At 36.8% G+C, this 15,035-nt stretch overlaps 1 protein-coding gene across 1 annotated transcript in view; it reads left to right on the forward strand.

Annotated features, from left to right (window-relative positions):
- The window catches only part of Eif3e (eukaryotic translation initiation factor 3 subunit E), a 38,814-nt gene that overhangs the window by 18,169 nt on the left and 5,610 nt on the right, over positions 1–15,035 (forward strand). Inside the window, exons 6-10 of the mRNA XM_060389485.1 lie at positions 1,915–2,040; positions 2,776–2,900; positions 8,109–8,235; positions 8,919–9,020; positions 10,411–10,520. Coding sequence (XP_060245468.1) covers positions 1,915–2,040; positions 2,776–2,900; positions 8,109–8,235; positions 8,919–9,020; positions 10,411–10,520 — 590 coding nt within the window. The remainder of the gene's footprint in view (positions 1–1,914; positions 2,041–2,775; positions 2,901–8,108; positions 8,236–8,918; positions 9,021–10,410; positions 10,521–15,035) is intronic.

Raw genomic sequence — 15,035 nt, forward strand, 5'->3', positions numbered from 1 at the left:
TGCAGTTTTTTTACTATTGCTCTGTAATACAGCTTGAGATCAGGGATGGAGATATCTCCAGATGATCTGTTGTTGCTCGGGATCGTTTTGGAATTTCTGGATTTTTTGTTTCTCCATATGAAGTTGATAATTTTTCTCTCAAGATCTATAAAGAATTGTGTTGGTATTTTGATGGGAATTGCGTTGAATCTGTAGATTGCTTTTTGGCAGAGTGGCCATTTTCACTATGTTAATCTTACCTATCCATGAACATGGTAGATCTTTCCATCTTCTGATATCTTCAGTTTCTTTCTTCAGAGACTTGAAGTTTTTTTTCAAACAGGTCTTTCACCTGCTTGGTTAGAGTCACTCCAAGGTACTTTATGTTATTAGTGGTTATTGTGAAGGGTGTTGTTTCCCTGATCTCTTTCTCGGCCCTTTTGTCTTGGGTCTACAGGAGGGCTTCTTATTTTTTTGAATTAATTTTGTGTCCAGCCACTTTTCTAAAGGTGTTTATGAGCTGAAAGAGTTCTCTGGTTGAATTTTTGGGGTGACTCAGGTATACTATAATATCTGCGAATAGTGAAACTTTGACCTCTCTACCAGGTCAAATCATAAAGCACATGGTTTCCTCCTGTTCTCTACTGGCCTGTTTGGACCTCCTGAGTCAAATGTGGGAGGTTGAGCTCAGTTAGCTCAGTGGTGCTGCAGTCTTTAAACTAGGGAGTCCAGCTGCTGCTGCAGAACTGAAGTGTCCAGGTGCCTGCTCGGAAGTCCAGGGGAGCCACAAAAGTGGTCCACAGACCTAGGTGGCCTGGTGCCTGGTGTACCTGGGTGGTTTTGCAGGTCTGCTGGACTTTGGTTGGCTGTACAGTCACTGGCATGGAGGCCCTGAGGAGTCAGCATTGCTGCTTGCAGATGTGAGACCTGGGAAGGATTATACTGCTGATCTGGGATCTGGCAGGCGGGTGTAGCCCGCAGCCCTGGCTGAGGAGCTAGGAGCCCTACCTCTGCCGTCTTGGTCCCCATGAGTTCTGTGCTCAGTGTCACTGGTGCTGTGTGTTGGCTTCCCAGAGGAGGAGGAAGGGCCAAACAAGGGAAGTGCCCCTTTCCATTCCCAGAGAAGTCTGTGCCTGATCTGAATCTAAATGTTCTCTGCTCCTGTGATTCCCCTCTCTTTCAGGAAGCCAAAACGTTGATTTTTCTGGCTTCAGTTGCTTCTCCACTCACCAATTTCAGAGTTTCAAATCCTCTGCTTCTCAGAAATGGTGGTCGCCGCCATCTTGGATCTAGTTTGATAGTTATATTTACAACTTTGAATATAATTCTTTAGTAACTTCCCTTGTAAACCAGTAGGCCTGCATTTTACATTTTCTTTTGTGTCATAATTTTGTATTATTTGTTTTCATGAGTGTCAAGGCCTGGTATGTGGTCTCGGCTGGTCTCAAACTTGTGAGTCTCAAACTTCTTGTCTCAGTTTTCTAAGTGCTAAGATGGTTACTTGCTACTGTGCCCTGTTTTGAAATGTTTTTATTTTTTTTGTTTTATTTTACTGTATTGTGAATGAGACTCAGAAGTTTAGGTTTCATACACATTAAATTCATTGACATTTTCTTCCTTTGAATCTAACATTGTTTGTAATTTTAGGTATATGGCATTTGATTGCATATGTATTATCTGAAATAGATTATGCTAAAATGCTGCTGCTATTTCCCAGCTTTAAAATCACCTTTTATTTTACAGTAAAGACCTGGTATTAAAGGCTAAGTATTTTTAAATAAATTATTTGAAGTAGTTTACTGTTGTGTTTCAATAAGGCCTTGAATAAAAGAGTTTGTGGTAGAGGTATAATTTGGTTATATGTTTGTAGGTAAGCTAGATGGTTGTGTTGGGTATAAAATGTACCTTTTTTCTTGCTGCATAATATTCATATAGGTTCCAGCCACAGATAGAAATGCTTTAAGTTCACTCTGGGGAAAACTGGCCTCTGAAATCTTAATGCAGAATTGGGATGCAGCCATGGAAGACCTTACTCGGTTAAAAGAGACCATAGACAATAATGTGAGTTACATGTTCTGGATTGATTCTATGAAATTTTTATGTACTTGTCATGTTTTCTGATACGGAACAAGACTGCACATTTTAAGAGGGAATAGGGAAGAATAAAACCTTCATATTTTGAGGTTTTTTTTTTTATTGTTGTTGTTGTTGATATTGTTCTGTCTTGACTGAAAACTCAGTTAATTGATTAGGTGTGTTTACTTAAAGTCACACTTAGTTTGGCTATTAGAGGAAAGGATTTATCCCTTCCCTTCTGCTGTAACTAACTACCATGTCATTGAAAATGATGCTGCCCTTGTCTTCCCCATGACGCTGCCCTTGTCATCCCCATGATGCTGCCCTTGTCATCCCCATGACGCTGCCCTTGTCATCCCCATGATGCTGCCCCTGTCATCCCCATGACGCTGCCCTTGTCATTCCCCCTACTATAGAAAGTTGTTGCAGAAAGACAGCAGTTTCACCCACAGTTAATGTCACCCTCTCACCCACAAGTTAAGGACTGTCTACTTCTGTCCTTGTTTTTAAAATGTCTTCTGAAATGATTATTACAGTGTAATACTTTGAAACATCACAAAAGCGAAGGGGTCAAACCTCAGTCATAATGCAGTATTATTATGGTTAGTACAGTATTAGAATAGAGTCTAGTTTTGGTTAAACTAATGAAATCTCTGTGTTTATTTTCATGTCTTTTCTACATACTAATATTTCCTCTCTATAAATTTCTAAATCCTTTAGTCTGTGAGTTCTCCTCTCCAGTCTCTTCAGCAGCGAACATGGCTCATCCATTGGTCTCTGTTTGTTTTTTTCAACCATCCAAAAGGCCGTGATAATATTATTGATCTCTTCCTTTACCAACCACAGTAAGTTACATCACTGTTTATTTTTAGTTTTTGATTATGTGAAATGTCCTCCTTTAATATTTCAGTTTGTCACCTGCCAATATTTTGTTTGTGTGATAAATGTGTGTGTGTGTGCATGTTAATTTAAAAGCTAATATGTAACAGTGGGTAAGTTATTTGATAACTGTATTCTGTGCTGTTCAGAATTCTTTTTTTTTCTATTGGTATATTTTTATTGTTTATTATTATTAGTTACATTTTATTAACTCTGTATCCTCGCTGTATCCCACTCCCTTATTCCCTCCCAATCCCACCCTCCCTCCCTCAGCTTTTCCCTGCCCCTTTCCAAGTCCATGGATTGGGGAGGACCTCCTCCCCTTTCGTGTGGCCCTGTTTTATCAGGTATCTTCAGGGCTGGCTGCAAAGTCCTCCTTGTGGCTTAGCAGGACTACTCCTCCCTTGGGGGGTGGGGAGGTCAAAGAGCCTGCCATTGAGTTCCTGTCAGAGATAGTCCCTGTTCCCCTTACTATGGGAAACCAATTGGTTATTGAGCTACCATGAGCTTAGTCTGAGTAAAGGTTCTAGTTTATATCCATACATGTTCCTTGGTTAGAGAAACAATTTCAGAAAAAAACCCTGTGCCCAGATATATATGATCCTTGTGGGGCTCCTATCCATTCCCTGTCATACTAACTCCCCTTCTGCCAAAGGTTTGGTTATGAGTCTTAGTATCTGTTTTGAAACGCTTCTTGGTAGGGTCTTTCAGATGCCTTCTGCAGTAGACTCCTGTCATACGTCCCAATACACATCTCATTTGTCTTTCTAAGCGAGGATTGATCATCTTACCTCGTGTCTGCTTTCTTGTTTATCTTCTTTACGTGTATAGACTTCATTATGTTTATCATATCTTGTAGGTCTTTAAGAATTCTTAAAGAATGATGTCTAAACCAAAAATGCAGGTATCATTTATACTCTGGGCTCACTTTAAAGGATTAAATCAATGTGCATTGTTGCTGTGTCCGTGGTTATTTAGCATATAGCTGGTCCTCCATTTCTGTGGGTTACACATTTATAACCAACTCAGAGAAAAATTTTGTTTTTAGTGAATATGTCCAGGTATTTTATTCTTGCAATTACTCCATAAATAATACAGCAGATCTACAAACTACATTTATATAGTAGGTATTACAGTAATTAGAGGTTGTTTTATTTTTACAGGAATGTATGCAAACAGTACTCTATAATTTTATAGGGGATATTGCCATCCATAGAGTTTGACACATAATGACATTTTGGAACCAATCCTCTGTTGATACTAAAGGGTTACTGTAAATTCAAGTGTTAAGAATAAGACCTACACTATTCCTAAATTATTGGAAAAGAAAACAGGAGAGATAGGGTTGTTATATCATGGAAGAGTCCTTTTGTATCAGGTTGCCCTGTCCAGTTTTTTCTTTGTCTTGGGTTGATAACAAATGTATACACTGCTTTGTAAATTTGTGAACTGCAGCATTCTGTTCTTAGCCAGAAGTAATTTTATTTATTATTTAAAATTCTCACTATTTTACTGAGGTTTTCGATGTTCCTCAGTCATTCCTAAAGCTTGGTTATCCTTTTATAAATCACAGATATATAGTACCATGCCCAGCACTGTTTTAAATTTGACTCTTCCAGATCTTAGGATGTGTGTTTGTATATAAGTATATATCACATGCCTCTATATTCATGTCGCAACAAATAGTGAAATGGACCCCATTGTGCTTTTAAGACACAGTGGAAATTTTTTTTATTTATTCAGTTGACTTAAGATGTATAACACTGAATTGATAGTATGGATATGCTATGTATATATCCACTTACCATCACAGTATTCTCAACTGAGTGAAGAACAATTGTAAGAAAATTAGGAAATTCAAAATGTTACACCACAGCAAAATTTGCTCACAAAGACTAATGAAAGTGAGGTTTCAACAAAGTTTCTGGTTATTTGTTTTGTTAGCCAAGTAAGAAAGGTCATTTACCAGCAGGGGTTCTATTTTTTGTTGTTGTTGTTGTTTTTAATAGGCTTTCAAAATTTTATATATTTATTTTTATTTCATCAGCCAGAACAATGCAGCCAGAACAAATGAAATTGTTTGAAACTAGAATAGTTGCTCAGGTGGGGCCACTGGGGACTTGCTCAGGGTAAGGTAGATACTTTTTGAGTTATAGCTGCCCTTGGGCCACTGTCATCACATATTGCATGACGTGAAGATTCACTTCTGCAGTCTAATATTCAATCTGAAATTTCAAAGTAAAACAGTGCTTTCATGTGAAATTTATGCTTCAGTAAAAACATTTGAATCACAACTTGTAGCTTGTACATTTTTCATCTGCCAAAAGCCAAGACAAGAAGCAGACCTTCCTTGCTGCATGTATTTGTGACAGATACTTTTAACTCACATTACAGTTCTAGGATCTTATAGACCTCGTTGCAAGCACAGAGGAAAGTCCCATGTTTCTAAGTTCATTCAACTCAGTTACATTGGAAGTGATGCTGTAATGTAGTTGCATGCTAAGAAGAAATATCAAAACAGTGTAACTGAATTATTTAAGCAATAAAGTATTCCCATATGCTTGTCAAATGATAACAGTATTTAGTTAAGGGTATCTGTGCATGAAAAAATGTTTCTTAAAAAGTAGATAGAAGAATTGGAGATGTAGCTTAGTGGTAGAGCTACATCCTCTCATAGCTTTGGGGCCCTCAGGTTAAGCCCTGGCAATACAGTCAATCAGTCAGTCAATCAAACAAGAATGACTAAATATTAAATATTTGAAAATCTTATAGGTCAGCATTAACCAGTAAACATTTAAAAATGTCTTAAGAAATATTAAAAGTTTTGATTTACTGATTTTTTTTCTCAAGATGGTCTCAGGGAGCCTAGTATCTTGAACTTGATTTACTCTATCCCACTCCCACGTGCAGAAGTAACTGTTGTGCACTGCCATGCCCAGTTCATTTGCAATCAATTTTTATACATAATTCTAAATTTGAACCCAGTTAATGTTATTCCAAAGGAAGGAATTCTACTTGTCTCTTTACTTGTATTTTTAAAACATAAACTCAATGCCATATTTTATATTTTGAGTATTGTAGTTTGTTGCTTGAAATAAGGCTCAGTTTTTTCAGAAGATACAGCTGTTAGCTGGGACATTTCCATTCTCTCCCTGGAAGTTTATTTTTAAGGATACAGTTTTTATACCTTACCTAAGTCAGGGGACATTTAAGAGAACAGATGGTACTAAACAGTATTAGATATTAAATTCTAAAGTTCCCTGAAGAATTCAGTAGGAATCTACAATACACTGGTGTGTGTGCGTGTGTGTGTGAGAGTGTATGTGTACACATGGATAGTCTAGGAGAGCTTGGGAATTAAAATATTTTTCATAATTTATTTATATCTTAATTCAGTGTACATTGGTGTTTTGCGTGCATTTATGTCTGTGTGAGTTTGTTGGATACCCTGGAATAGGAGTTACAGTTGTGAGCTGCCAGGGTTAGGAATTGAACCCAACTCTTTTGGAAGAGCAGTCAGTTCTTTCACTCACTGAGCCATCTCTCCAATGTCCTGGGAATTAAAAAATTAAGATGTGGCTGGGATTTCATCCTCTGAGAAGTATATAATTGGGAAAGCAGTTTCTGTGGAGTCAGTTTATTGATGGGAGCTGAGTTGGTGGTTTAGAAAGTGAATATATATATGTTACATATAATATATATGTACCATTTCTCAAAGGGCTGTGTTTATGTGTTTGTATATATGTATGTATATACCTTTTGTTGAGGGGTCCGCTTAAATCCAACATGACTCAAATACCAGGTCAGTGCAGATGACAAAAATGTATTGTAATCAAGCCAGTACTGATTGATGAGGGCTGCAGAACAGACTATATACTGAACAGTGATGCAGAAGGTCCACTGTATAGCATATTCGTAGGATGAAACCATAAAGTGAGTAGGATCGGGATGGGCTATAGCATTGTCCAGTCATATTTTGACAAAAGCAGTTGAGAAAGAGGGTTTCCATCACCCTCTGAGGATAGGAATAGGTTCCTGGGCCTGAGAACATGAACTTAGTTGGCCCTGACAGCAAGATGGAGAAGTTGTCTTTAAAATGGCTGGAGTCAGACAATTGTCTCCTTACAACAGAAGCTATTGGGACGTCCCAAGCTCCTCTAGGGCCAGAGAACTTGAACTTAGCCTCCCTAGGAATAAATGGAGGCTGAAAATGAAATAGTAAGACTTTGAATAAGCTTCCTTTGCTTGTCCCCAACACTTTTAAGAAATGGGTTTTACAGACAGATAATTATTAGTCTAGTAAGTAATCTGCTGGGGGAATGGTCAGGTAGTACATATTAGATCAACAAGAAAACTGATCAGGGGAAATGCAATGAGTTAGAGGGTCGTCTACTCTCAAAATAGTAGCATGCTTTGATGAATAATTGCTAAGGCCTATTGACCTTTACCTGACTTTCCTTCCTGTTTTTCATGATTGCCACTGCTACTGATTTAATCCAGGCTGTGTAATACTATAATAATGTCCTCACTGTTTCTACTTTTGCATAAATAAAATTATTTGATTTGTGTAAGTGCCCTTTTTTTTTTTTTTTTGACTATGAAAAGTACTTTGCACATGCAAAGTTTCATTCCATTGTTCTAATGGAAGAATGAAAGTCATACCTGAGCTGGGCGTAGTGGTGCATGGCTTTAATCCCAGCACTCAGGGAGGCAGAGTAGGTGGATCTCTGAGTTCAGGCCTGGTCTATAAAGCCAGTCCAGGACAGCCAAAGCTACACAGAGAAACCCTATCTCGAAAAACCAAAAAATAAAAAACAAATAGAAAATTAAAAAAATTCATAGCTGCTTTCAGGTCTTGAATAAACTAATAGTATATCTGAAGAACTTTCACCATATTTTCAGCCATGGTGAGTGACTTCTTAGACTCCTAGGTGAGTCTTCCAGCTCACTCTTACTGACAATAGTGATGATATTCCCATTTAGATTCTTGTCATTGGATTCTGCTGATTTTACCGGTGGTTATTCTCTTGAAATACTTAATCGTAAATCTTAAATGATTGTAGTCTTAGACTAAACAATGTCATTAGATGTTTCCTTTAATTCACACTGAATTATATACATGGGAAATTGTGGGAGTTTAATGAATATAAATAATTGTTGTATTTTTACCTTAGGTACCTTAATGCAATACAGACAATGTGTCCACATATTCTCCGCTATTTGACCACTGCTGTTATAACAAACAAAGATGTGCGAAAACGCCGGCAGGTCCTGAAAGATCTAGTGAAAGTTATCCAGCAGGTAAAGCTAAACTTAACACCACTAAAAGTCAAGGTGTAATTTCTTCTAAAATAAGACTCTGTGGTCTTGGGTGAAAATATGCAAAATGGGAGGGACATGTATATGAACTTAGAAGAGAGGCAAGCCCTTGAGTGTTTTCTTTTGTAAATTCTTAGGTATCTTTATTATAGATGTGATATGAGTGATTATGCTTTCTACTAAAGACTGTAGCTTGCTGGAACTGCTTTTTGATGGTTTATGGAGTTGTTACCTGCATAACTCCAGATGGTGACCTTTTAAATAAAATATTGTAGTAACACTCCTGAGGTGACAGAAGCCCCTGCTGTTTGATTTCTGGGGGTGGGGGTCGGCAAGGCAAAGAACTCTGAGTTAGTTACTCATGAATGCATGAATAGAAAAGAAGTTATTGTATAGTAGAGTGTATTGTATCTTCATAGCAGGAAAAGTTCATCATTTATTGACTAAAGGAGACCGGGTTTTAGAATTTAAGCTTCTGGAATAATTCTACAATGAGAATTTAGAGACTGATTTGGACATATGACAAGTTTAATGTGTTATCTGAAGTAAGGGTTAGAACACGTGCTTTCAGAAGATGACATTGGATTATTTGCTGTTAATTTGGACATTTTATAGGCGCTATACTACACAGCAAGATCTAACGGGACATTCTCTTGATGTTGCAGGAGTCTTACACATATAAAGACCCAATTACAGAATTTGTTGAATGCTTATATGTTAACTTTGATTTCGATGGGGCTCAGAAAAAGCTGAGGGAGTGTGAATCAGTAAGTATGAATTTTTACTAAGCAGTTTACATTAAATTTTGAGATGTGATAGAAAGTATTGAAGTAATTGAATAAGGAAAAAATAAGCTAAATGGCACATTATTGGTAGAATGAAGTCATTTAATTGGCATTTGTCTTTTGGTTACAGAAATTAAAGCAGGGGCTGATTTGAATCCATCTGACTTCCTTAAATCTTTCTAATCTGGTTCATATATACATGCATATCACAACTGTGATTCTCTTTATGGATGGATTTACTTTTAGATTTTTCATTTCCTATAAATGAGATTTAATATTCCTATATTTAACATTTCCTATAAAGTAGAAAATGTATTGTAGTGATGAATTTTATACCTAATTTTTCCCATTGTTTGGTTGAAAATAAAGTTTTCAGAGCAAGTTTGGAACTTGATATATAGACCAAACCAAAGACTCATAGAAATCCATCCCCCTGACTGTGTCCCCAGGTGTTTCTGTTAAAGGGCTGCTCTATCACACGCTAAGGACAACTTTGTGGAGTCTTTTTTTTTTTTTGTTTCTCTATTACATGGGCTCCAAAGGTCCAACTCATGTGCTAGGCTTGCATGCCATGTGCTTTACCCACCAGGCCATCTCCAGGGCCCTGCCACATCTATTTGGTTATTTATTTGCTCATATTCACAAATTTTGGGGTTGGGAGGTTGGGTGAGGAGTGAGTACACAGTTTGCTGGTGTCTTAAGCCAATTTTAGGCTCTTGATCTTTGTACCTTAGTTTCCTGAGTGCTGGGATAGTATGCATTCCCGTCCTCAGCTAGTTTCATCTTTTAAAATCAAATTTTTGGAACAAAATAATTCAATTTAACTAAGATCTTGTTTCTCTAAGGGAAAAATATAAATATACATTGTGATAGTTTTTTAATATTAATCAAAATAGAAAACTAAAATCTGACTTGATAGTTTGTGTTCTTATAAACATGAACATTATACATTGCTTATGTTGCTGTTGGAATAATTTTTTAATTATTATTATCTTTGAAATAAATGCTATTTCTTGCATTGTTTTCTAAGTCTGTCCTATGTTGCAGAAAGTTCATGTCCTTAGTTCTTTAAGTAGCTAGAGAATGTTGTACACAAAAACATTTGTCAGGAAGTTAGTATGTTATTTCAAATCATCAATAAAACAAGGAGATGTTGAGACTTTTTAAAGTTTTTTTCCGTCATTCTTTAACTGTTTGTTTAAATTATTTTTAAGGATTTGAACATGAACAATATTCCAGAAAGTGCTGTGCTGGTAGATTTTTTTAGGTAGTGAGATTATAGTGAATAAAGAAATAAACTACACAAAGTGGGTCAAGTTTTTAAGAACAGTTGTCAGCATGATTAATTTTTGTATGTATTTCATGCATCTAGGTGCTTGTGAATGACTTCTTCTTGGTGGCGTGTCTTGAGGACTTCATTGAGAATGCCCGTCTCTTCATATTTGAGACTTTTTGTCGTATCCACCAGTGTATCAGCATTAAGTAAGAACACTCAGATTGGATATGTATTTTCTACCTTTAGTCTCTAGAAATTATCATTTATTATATTACATGTAATGAATTTCATTTTTATATCGCTTTGCTTTTAGAAAAAAGTTTGCCAAAAATTTGTGAAATTTTTAACCTGTTTTAATTTTGAGAAGTGTTTAGTCTATTTCAATGGCAAAGGATAGTTTCCCCAAATGACAAGAGGTGTTAAACTTACTTTCAGTTACCATTTTAAAGATTAAATAGGATTTTGTATTGTTATGAAGGCTAGGTAAGATGGTTTTCAACAGTAGGTGAAATGAGCTAGCCCTTGGCAAATTGGAAATTTTGTTGAAAGACCACTACATTTGGTAATAATTTCTGTTAATTAAGTTTGTATATTTAATTAAATATTTCAATTCTCATATAGTAAGCTCCTATGACATCCTGAAATGTTGAAACATGGAAATCGTGTGGGGAGTTTTGTTGAAAGTTTCTCTGTTGTGTGAGAAAATAATTGGGAAAATTGTGAAATGTACATGACCCATTAGAAACTAATTTTCTGTATTAGGGTTTCAAAAATTATTAGTGTCCTTTGGCCATGGATGAAGTCAAATATAAAACATAAAAACTTGGTACTTTTAATCTTTGCCTCTGAGGAATTGTGTGTAGACCAAATTCTATTTCTTAATGTGGTTTGTTTTGGTAGGAGACCCATCTTGCCTCATTTTAGTGAGTTGTCCTTGAAGTGGTTGTCCAGAGTTAGAAGTGTAGTGTGACCACTGGGCTTTTCTTTGGGGAATTAGGACTTTTTTGTTTGCAGGCATGCTTTTTAAAATTGATTCTCTTCCTATTCTTGAAATTGAATATGAAACTGATTGTGAGATAAAAAGGCAGGCACATCACATGTGGGACTGATGGATAGTACTACCTGGTCTTGACTCTTCTTTGTTTTTTAGATTTGTAATTAGGGCTTTTCTGTGAGAGAGGAATGCTTAGTGTTTTGGATATTTATCTATCTATCTATCTATCTATCTATCTATCTATTTATTTATTTATTTATGGTATTTTCCTCCATTTCCTCGTAGGCTGTGATTGCTTTTGTGTTTGGGATTGATCTGTTTTGTTTGCCTCTGTGTTTGACCAGACATCATGAGTTGCTCCTGTGTTTGTTAGCAAATTTAGTGCAGATCTTTGTTATGTTAATAAATGTATTCTGAATATTTTAAGCCATAAGGCTTCTCTTTGCATTTTAGTACTGCGGTACCATGGAAAAGAAGTTTGTGTTAATTATAGCTCTTAACCCTTGTAAACCGGTATTTGGGTTCATTATTATGTTTCTTAGAATTGAGTTTATGATGTTTGTCAGTAAAGTAAACTAAATATTTATAATGTCTACTCTTAGTAAAATGTGTAGCTTGATGAAGGTAATAGACCAGAAATCCCTTTGTGAGTGTATCTGGTTTTGTCTGTTGGTTGTTTTGCTGTTTTGTATAACTGGGATCCAAACCAAGACCTTGTAATTTTTAGGCAAGCACCTGACATTGTCCAATCTGTCATGTATTTTTACTTTTTCTTGGATAGCTTCTGTTTCTGCTAGACTGTCTCTAATATATCTTTTATTTTTTTATTTTTTTTATCAGTTACATTTTATTAACTCTGTATCCCAGCCGTGTCCCGATCCCTCATTCCCTCCCAGTCCCTCCCTCATCTCCACCGTGCCCCTTTCCAAGTCCACTGATAGGGGGGACCTCCTCCCCATTCATCTGATCCTGTTTTATCAGGTATCTTCAGGACTGGCTGCAAAGCCCTCCTCTGTGGCCTAACAGGACTGCTCCTCCCTTTGGGGATGGGGAGACCAAAGAGCCAGTCATTGAGTTCCTGTTAGAAATAGTCCCTGTTCCCCTCACTTTGGGAAACCAATTGGTTACTGAGCTACCACAGGCTACATCTGAGTGGAGGTTCTAGGTTATATCCATACATGGTCCTTGGTTGAATGTCAGTCTCAGAAAAGACCCTGTGCCCATATATATTTGGTCCTTGTGGAGCTCCTATCCTTTCCCCATCAGACTAACTCCCCTTCTTTCAATGCTCATCCTCATTAGCCATCAGGGAAATGCAAATCAAAACGACCCTGAGATATCACCTTACACCCATCAGAATGGCCAAGATGAAAAACTCAAGCGATAACACATGCTGGAGAGGTTGTGGAGAAAGGGAACCCTCCTCCACTGCTGGTGGGAATGTAAACTGGTACAACCACTCTGGAAAGCTATCTGGCGCTTTCTAAGACAAATAGGAATAGTGCTTCCTCCAGACCCAGCTATACCACTGCTAGGTATATACCCAAAGTTTGTTCAAGTACACAAAAAGGACACTTGCTCAACCATGTTTATAGCAGCTCTAATATATCTTAAACTAAGTTTCTAAAGGTGTTATATAGCCCTAGGGTCTCCTAGTCCTTATACTGCATTTACTTGAGGTTGTTCAGACTTTTCTTTGCCTTTCTTAGAAGATTTAAAATAATTTTTTTTTTCTTCTAAGGAATACATAATTTTCCTTTTCAAAATAGTAGGTATGATCAGGCATATTCAGGTTGCTATGTCTATAAATGTTTTCAGATGTTAGAGGTTTTGAGCTTCAAGAATTCTTAAAAAATTTCTAATCCAATACTGCTTATCTGTAGAAAAACGTATTTTAAGTCTTTTCAGTAGAATAAATCTAAAAAAACGCAGAAATTTGTGTGGTGGTGGACATGTTTCATAGCTTCCTTCTTTAGCCTTGGACACTTAAGATGACACAGGTTTCAAATGCTAGAACTTTCAAATGTTGAGTGTGTGCTGGCCTGCATATGAACAATTTGGCCCACTACTACATGCAGTCTTGTTTATAAATATTGTTGTGTATGCATGCAGATAGATTGTCAGGCCTTTTTCATGCTTACATTTTTTTCTGATATTCTTTGGATTCCCAAGACTAGTAGAAATGTTAATGCAGTGCACTGTCTTATTACTCAGCTGGAAAACTTAAGGTTTGTTGTCATCCAGCTGCTGCTTATGTCATCCTGGATTACAAACTTAGGCTGGTAAGCCTCTCAGACATTGTACTGTTCCTCACTAGGAATTGTTTTGTTGTGAACAGTTTATATTTTTAGAAATAAACTTTGTATAAGTTGATTGTTTAAGCTATCAGTTGATCTGAAGAGTAAACATGAAATCTTTGTCAACTCTTAACTCTGTATCCCAAAATCTCAAGTTTTGTTTGACACACATGGTTGAGATGTGTAGCGGGGCTGCTAGGCAGTACCCTCAGGGTTGGTTATCCCAAAGCAGAGCCGGACTGAAACAGTCACATCCCATCACTCAATTTTTTTATTCATGTAAATTACATCTCTAGCATAATGAAGTGATAGGCCAGTAGCATACTGTCTTTAGTATATTGAATGTAGTAAGCTTTTTCGTGTTTTTAAAGCTGTTTTACTGGATTAGAATAACAGCAGCTGAAAGTAATATGAGCTATTTATACTAAGATTTTACAATGGCAACAGATCTCTTAAATCAGACTCCAGTGATTTAGAATCTATGCAAGTTATCAACAGAACTAACCTTCATCTTTAAACAATAGACAGGAAGAAAAACAATTGTTTTCTGGTCTAGTTTTTAAACTTGGCTGTATATTGAAGTCATCATGAGAAGTTCAATAGCAACTTAAATAGAATTAATTTTTCTTGAATCATGCAAACCTTCTGAATCAAAACATAACCAACAATATAACTTCAAAGAAAGAAGTATTGCCAGTGTTAGCCAGACACTGAGGATCAAGTACTGACTATGCTCAAAGAACTTAAAGTGAGGAGAAAAAAAGCATATACTAAGCACTCAAATATTTTCAGACTTAAAAATTATGACTGGTGTCTTAGTTTTACTTTTCTTTTGCTGTGACGAGACACCATGGCTGAGGCAACTTATAAAAAGAGCATTTAATTGGGGTTTGCTTGCACACAGTGTCAGAGAGTATGTGATCATTATGATGGGGAGTGTGGCAATGACAGACAGGCATAGTGTTTAAGCAGTAGCCAAGAGCTTCCTTCTTACTACAGGCATGAGACAGAGAGCCTTAGGTTGGGCCTGCTGTAGTACCTTTGAAACAGCAGAGCCCATGTCTAGGAGTACACTTTTTCTAGCAAGGCCACACCTCCTTAATCTTTTCCTGAAGAGTCAATGGACTAGAAAGCTAACAATCAAGTATATGCACCTATGGTGGTGGCCAGTCGCATTTCAACTACTTCAATAGGTATTTTGAAGAACAATATGGAGTGATTAGGAAGGATCATATGAACATATATTGTATATTGGAAAGGCCAGAGAAGAAATTCAGATGGAAGTTAAACTCTGTGCCTATAATTAGACTTTTTGCAAATTCTTATATTGCCACATTAGTTCCCTGGTCCATGCTGCCCTGGTTGCCCTCTAATTAGTGTATGCTCATATCTTTCTTGTTTCTTTTGTGGGTAGTGGGAGATACACATGT

Source organism: Meriones unguiculatus, chromosome 8, assembly GCF_030254825.1.
Source record: "Meriones unguiculatus strain TT.TT164.6M chromosome 8, Bangor_MerUng_6.1, whole genome shotgun sequence".
In the NCBI taxonomy this organism is placed as follows: Eukaryota; Metazoa; Chordata; class Mammalia; order Rodentia; family Muridae; genus Meriones; species Meriones unguiculatus.